At 35.5% G+C, this 7546-nt stretch overlaps 3 gene segments (V, D, J or C); 2 read left to right on the top strand and 1 right to left on the bottom strand.

Annotated features, from left to right (window-relative positions):
* Positions 1 to 298: 298 nt before the first annotated feature.
* Positions 299 to 2069, top strand: LOC132133535 (immunoglobulin lambda constant 7-like). The segment is given in 2 exon segments: positions 299 to 965; positions 1003 to 2069. A coding segment is annotated over 1 exon segment (393 nt).
* Positions 2070 to 2710: 641 nt separating this feature from the next.
* Positions 2711 to 3474, bottom strand: LOC132133519 (immunoglobulin kappa variable 3-20-like). The segment is given in 2 exon segments: positions 2711 to 3092; positions 3382 to 3474. Coding segments are annotated over 2 exon segments (375 nt in total).
* Positions 3475 to 4523: 1049 nt separating this feature from the next.
* LOC132133593 (immunoglobulin lambda constant 7-like) lies at positions 4524 to 5965 on the top strand. The segment is given in 1 exon segment: positions 4524 to 5965. A coding segment is annotated over 1 exon segment (393 nt).
* Positions 5966 to 7546: the final 1581 nt, after the last annotated feature.

Genomic DNA, 7546 nt, shown 5'->3' with positions numbered 1-7546 from the left:
CAGATGATCCTAACCTTGAATCAACAAACAGAACTAACAATTATTGCTACATGTGTGACTGCATCATATAATAACTATTAATTAATAATATTGATAGTTCATCGTCTAGCTGACTACGTCTTGTATTATTATTATTATTTTTTCTAAAATCCTGTCAAATGTGTGCAAATTACTAGCTACTACTAAATATTGTAGAAACATAATTTTCTGTAAAGTTGCTTTGTAACGATTTGTATTGTAAAAAGCGCTATACAAATAAACTTGAATTGAATTGAGGTCACAATTCACAGAACAGAGGTCATCAAATATATTTATAAAAAAAAAAAATATGCAAGCAGATGACAGGATAATGAGTGAGAAACGTAGGATTATGAATTGAAACTGAATCATGTCTATTGTAAATTGCATTACTGTAATAAAAACTTCCACTGATTATGAAAAGAATGTCATTATTTATCAAACAAAAAAAAAACATTTAGAAAATATTTTGTCTTTGTTCTTACTTCATGACAAGCATTTTGTCAAACTAAATGTCTGAGTGTTGTCAGCAGCTGAGGTGTTTCTGCTCTCAGTGTGTTGAAGTGTTGTTTCTCTCTCTGCTGGAGTTTGTGTTCACTCGAGTGGAATAGAGGTTTTTGTACGAGTGTTTCATTCGATTGTATCACTGTGGTACACATTCGGTGGAGGAACTAAACTGGTGCTCGGTAAGTCTGGCTCTTTTAACTGTCTTGTACAAAATTGTTGAAATGTTTTTTAAATGATTTGAATATTTAATAGAAATGATTTTATTGTCACCTTAAGAGCTTCAAAATAACTTAATTATATATACTCAGCAAACAATTATTGTCCAAACACATTACTATAATGTGTCACTTTGAGTTTCATCAGTTTTATCATTTAGTTTGACAAAATGCTGATTTATTTTCATGCATTTTTACACTGATCATATAAAGTTAATTTTTTTTGTAGATATTATACATGAAAAAAGAGATTTGTCACCAGAATGCAAATATAGTTTTTGTAGTTCAAAGATTTTGAATCTCTTTTGCTAATATTGTGCATCAAAAAAAAACATACAAAATACAAAATATATGAATGTTTAGAAATGTTTTTGAAATATTATGAAATAATTTGCTTTTGCATTGTAATAGTTTGAAAAGTGTAAAAAAAAAAATAAGTAAAAACTAAAGTCCGTAAAAAACATTTTAAGTTCAAGTAAGATATAATGTAAGAACTTTATGATGATATATTAAATTATACTAAAATGATACCAGTCAGTGCCATTGTACATTTGGTTTCATTTTATGATGTTTCATTTATATAGTATAATATGTATATAGTGTTTGTGTAGTTTGTATATTGTGTATATATCAGCTGCAGTGATGATGAATTAGATGAATGATGAGATTGTTGTGATTTTTACTGCATCTCACACGTCTGCTGCTGAAAGTGATGTTGAAATGATGTGAATGCTGCAGGGCAGAAGAGTGCTGGAGCTGCAGTGTGTTTTCTTTGTGTTTGTGACTGTGTTGTGTTTGTCTCCTGCAGCTGGTCCCACAGTGAAGCCCTCAGTGTCTCTCCTGCCGCCCTCTTCTCTGCAGATCTCTGGAGACTCAGCCGCACTGCTCTGTCTGCTCAGCTCTTACTCTCCACAGGGGGCGCTGGTGAGCTGGACACTGGACGGCTCAGAGGTCACCGAGGGGGTTGTGACCAGCGCCGAGAGCGAGCAGGACGGCCGCTACAGCCGCAGTAGTGTCCTGACCCTCAGCAAAGCACGCTGGGAAGAGGGAGAGCTGTACGTCTGCAGAGTAACACATGATGGAGCTCCTCATGAAGCCTCGTTCCACAAGAGTCGCTGTTAGTCGCTCGCAGTGCTGATGTTTCTCCAGTGAGCGCTGCTCTCTCCTGAAGATGAACGTATCTGAGTGTCCTGTGTCAGGCAGGATTCACATGAGTCTAGTGCTGCAGCTGTAGTCATTTACAACTCAATACTGAAAGAGAGCTCTAGTGTCAAAGCACTGGCTGATCTTTCAATCTGCTGTGTTTGCTGCAACATTCAATAAAGCTTCTCAACAAACTCCATTTGTGTCTGACAACATCATTCAACTAACAGATGAAGATGCATGTAGTGTTTGTCCAGGTGTTTTTCAGAAACTCGATCAGTAGCAGTAAATCTAGTCAAATAAAGCTCTTGAGGTTTGAACATGGTCTCTGGAGACAGAGCTGCTCTATTCTGAGAGGATCACAATCACTCCACACTCACAATGTAAATGAGATTTTCAGCTCACACTCCCAGTGTCTCTGTTTGATTGGTTACATGATCTGAACTGAAACAGACCAGTTTCACTTCTGCTGTAGTCAAGCAGCACACAGACAAACTCACCATTACATTTATAGGAGAGGGTGAAAATATATAGACACATTTATACAAGTGATAATAACCATACATCAAGAAATAATTATTTTGACAGCAACTATGTAAGATTTTAAATCTTTTTGTGTGTCAAATAGAAAGCATCACGTCCAGACAACAGATTTGTTTGATTGACAGGATTCATATATTACACATAAAACATTATGATTATATTAAAACACGGACTCATTCTCTCCAGAAATACAAGATTTATGTTGATGATATTGTGTTATTAGTGTTTGTGTTGATCAGTGTTGTGTGTGATTGTGTTCATCAGCAGCTGCAGTATCTCTCAGCTGTATCAGTGCAGTCACTGTGACTCTGACTGACGGAGGTTTTTGTACGACTCTTTATCACTGTGTGAACACATATTTACTGTTGATGTAGTGTTCACTGTGACAGTAATAATCTCCTGTATCTTCAGTCTGGACTCCACTGATGGTCAGAGTGAAATCACTGTTAGATCCACTGCCACTGAATCTAGATGGAGTTCCAGTGTAACGGCTTGTTGCAGCATATATGAGGAGTTTAGGAGCTTCTCCAGGTTTCTGTAAATACCAGGCTAAATAATTACCACCATGCACATTACTGCTGGTTTTACAGTTTATTCTGACTTCTTGTCCTGGTTGAGCTGCTGTTATTGATGGACTCTGAGTCACAGTGTACTGTCCTCTACATTCTGAAAGAAAGAAAAGAAATACATACATATATATATGTATATATATATATATATATATATATATATGTATATATATATATGTATATATATATATATATATATATATATATATATATATATATATATATATATATATATATATATATATGTATATATATATATATATATATATATATGTATATATATATATATATATATATTATGAAATTGTTTATGATTAATATTTTACACTTCAAAGAATTAAAGAATAAATAACAAAATGAAACAATACACATTTTATCACACAAACCTTGAGCAAACAGTGTGAGAGTCCAGATGAGGATGATGATGTTGTTCATTGTTGTTGTTGTGTCTTGTGTGATGATGAAGATTGTGTTCTGTTCTGCTCTCAGTCATGAAGTGTTAAACTCACAGCTCTATAAACTCTCTCAGAGCACTGAAGCATGAGCTGATGATGCAAAGAAGAGGGCAGGATTTACAACAGCTCGAGCTGCTACAACTAATACTGTAATATTTTACTTTCACAATAATATTTTTAAACCATTTACTGATTATTGCATTGATTATTATAAAATATTAGTTTTGTTCATTTGTTGTTGCACTGGCTGGTTTGACACTAGTCTTAGTCTTTATTTTGTCATGCAACATCTTCAGTTTCTAGTGTCACTGTAATAACATATTCATCTGTTTAGTCATTTATGATTCATTTATTTATTAAGTGAAAGTATCTGATAATAGATGTTATATCAAGAATCAGTGAATATTATTCAGCTGCGTTTAGATTAAAAGAGTAAAAGTCCATTGTGGTCTTTTTAATGTTGAATCAGTGTTGATGTCGCTATTTGGGATATCTTTCATGAGACCTTTTTTTTCTACTCGTATAAATATCATCAGGACTCATAATTGTGTAAAATGAGACTTTTTTTCTTTTTGTGAATCATAATTATCGAGCTTCATTTGACGATCAAAGCATCATTATGAGAAACTCCATGACATCATCCATGATAAAAAAGGTCAAAGGTCATCAACTTAATTTCCTTAAAAAGTGTTATTGGCACACAAGGAAACAATAAATGATAAATATAGGACATGAAGTCAAACTGAATCAGGACTACAGTGATTGAGATGAATAAACTCTTCAACTGATAATGAAAAGAAAGACATTGTCAGCAGCTGAGGTGTTTCTGCTCTCAGTGTGTTGAAGTGTTGTTTCTCTCTCTGCTGGAGTTTGTGTTCACTCGAGTGGAATAGAGGTTTTTGTACGAGTGTTTCATTCGATTGTATCACTGTGGTACACATTCGGTGGAGGAACTAAACTGGTGCTCGGTAAGTCTGGCTCTTTTAAATCTACATTAAAACATACAATTGAGATTTTATAAAATGTTAAAACAACAAAATCAGTATTTTTGGAATAATAATAATAATAAAATAGTTTCACACTAAATATTTTATTTAAAATATTCTTATGTGACACTCAGAAGAACTGAATTATTCACTTTTGTCTCATTGTGACTTATCAGTTTATCAAGTTTTTCTTACATTTAATTTCTATACTGAGTTCACATATACATGATCTTTTATTGTAAATATCACGGACAAAAGAGATCTGGCATTAAAATATAAATTTAGCTACTTTCTGTAGATCAATCAATGATTCTGAATCTCTTTTGCTTATAATTTAGTGCATATTTATTCATTTATTTATTATCACACAATCTCTGTTTGAAACTGAGTTACATTTTGAGTTGAATATCTCACCTAACTAAAATGTAAGGAATATTTAGGGATATAAAAAGTACTGGAATTAAAGCTGGTAAATATCTTAGTATGTTTCGTTATATTTATAAGGTTTTATGGGGATGTGTGTAGCAATAGTTTGTATATCAGCTCATTTAATATGTTGATTTGGTTGTTTTCTAATCTAATCAGCAATATACTTTTCACTTGATCTGAGCTGCAGTCATAAAATGTAAGTCTGAAATTGAGTTAAACTTAGATGTATAAACAAAAGAAAATATAAGAGTGGAACATCTAACAGAAAATGTAAAAATCTTTATGTTGTGGTACAAAAACTACAGAAATTAAATCAGTCAGTGTCTTTGTAAGTTTGTTTCATATCTGAGGTTTGATTTAAATGTATATAGTGATTGTGTAGTTTGTATATTGTGTATATATCAGCTGCAGTGATGATGAATAACATGAATGATGAGAATGTTGTGATTTTTACTGCATCTCACACGTCTGCTGCTTAAAGTCAAGTTGAAATGATGTGAATGCTGCAGGGCAGAAGAGTGCTGGAGCTGCATTGTGTTTTCTCTGTGTTTGTGACTGTGTTGTGTTTGTCTCCTGCAGCTGGTCCCACAGTGAAGCCCTCAGTGTCTCTGCTGCCGCCCTCTTCTCTGCAGATCTCTGGAGACTCAGCCGCACTGCTCTGTCTGCTCAGCTCTTACTCTCCACAGGGGGCGCTGGTGAGCTGGACACTGGACGGCTCAGAGGTCACCGAGGGGGTTGTGACCAGCGCAGAGAGCGAGCAGGACGGCCGCTACAGCCGCAGTAGTGTCCTGACCCTCAGCAAAGCACGCTGGGAAGAGGGAGAGCTGTACGTCTGCAGAGTAACACATGATGGAGCTCCTCATGAAGCCTCGTTCCACAAGAGTCGCTGTTAGTCGCTCGCAGTGCTGATGTTTCTCCAGTGAGCGCTGCTCTCTCCTGAAGATGAACGTATCTGAGTGTCCTGTGTCAGGCAGGATTCACATGAGTCTAGTGCTGCAGCTGTAGTCATTTACAACTCAATACTGAAAGAGAGCTCTAGTGTCAAAGCACTGGCTGATCTTTCAATCTGCTGTGTTTGCTGCAACATTCAATAAAGCTTCTCAACAAACTCCATTTGTGTCTGACAACATCATTCAACTAACAGATGAAGATGCATGTAGTGTTTGTCTAGGTGTTTTTCAGAAGCTCGATCAGTAAATCTAGTCAACTAAAGCTCTTGGGGTTTTAACATGGTCTCTGGAGACAGAGCTGCTCTATTCTGAGAGGATCACAATCACTCCACACTCACAATGTAAATGAGATTTTCAGTCCACACTCCCAGTGTCTCTGTTTGATTGGTTACATGATCTGAACTGAAACAGACCAGTTTCACTTCTGCTGTAGTCAAGCAGCACACAGACAAACTCACCATTACAGGAGATGGTGAAAAAATATATGAAAATGTCATAAAAATCCATAATCAAACATCAAGAACAAGGGATTCTGACAATAATTATGTAAGATTGTAAATCTTTCTGTGGGTCATCACGTATAGACAGCAGAAGTGACTGAATGCAGTCTGCTCAGTTTGATTGACAGGATTCATATATTCTAATTAAAACATGATGATTATATTAAAACACTGACTCATTCTCTCCAGAAATACAAGATTAATGTTGATTGTGATGATATTGTGTTAGAAGTGTTTATTCTCTGATCAGTCCCACATAGCAAATGTTTTCTGTCCGAGATCCGGGCCAAACAATCACTTTTCCCTTTATTTTAATAAAGAACAAATCAATCAATAAAGAGTGAGTGTATAAAGTATACACTCTATAAGAGAAACGTAACAGATAGACACATGTAACTTAATCATAATCATTTATTACAGATGTGCCAAAGAGCATTACCACAGTAACTTTAATCCCAATGACGATGCATTTCAGTTGCAGTCCTCTCTGGAAGAATATAATAGTACCAAAACCACACCGAACATCACATGGATGCAGAGGATTTAAATAAAAATAAAATACTTTCATGATCATTTTATTTAATGCTTGTGCATGACAGCAAACTAATAAAGATGATGTGTCCCCCCCACTCTGTATTATTGATCAGTGTGTGTCCCATAGTAAACCAAATAAATATTACATGGTTAAATGATCTCTCTCTCTCTCTCTCTCTCTCTCTGCTCTCTCACTTCCGGTGTGACTGTTGGGGGTGTCGGTGTAGAGACTGATTGGGGCTCTGAGAGCGTTGGTGAAAAGCCTTAATTTATCTTAAGCTTATATGTTCACCCTTCAGGAGTATGTGATCACTGCCTAATAGAGGAGTCAGTCGAGCATGTAATTCTTCACTGTCAAAAATTCTATCGAGAGCGGGAAGTATTAAGTGAGGAAAGTAGAAAGTTTGATCAGGAAGAATTAAGTTTAAAAAATGTTTTTGATATTGAAGTAGGGAAGTTATTCTGTTATTTGAGAGAAATGTACTCGGTTACTAACGTAACCTCGGTTCTCTCTAGAAGAGGGAACGAGTACTGCGTCTTAGCTAAGACGCTACGGGAAAAGACTCTTTTCACGAAATACTGAAGCAAAAAATTATCCTTAATTTTGAATTTTTGTAAAGCGCATTTGCAGCAGTACACAGCCATAGGCGAGACGGAAGTGCACAGCCTATCAAGCGCAGGCTGATGAAATATCAGA

Source organism: Carassius carassius, chromosome 50 (assembly GCF_963082965.1).
Source record: "Carassius carassius chromosome 50, fCarCar2.1, whole genome shotgun sequence".
Classification (NCBI taxonomy): domain Eukaryota; kingdom Metazoa; phylum Chordata; class Actinopteri; order Cypriniformes; family Cyprinidae; genus Carassius; species Carassius carassius.
Note: the sequence above shows the minus strand (reverse complement) of the source record. Positions and strands in the feature narration are given on the sequence as shown.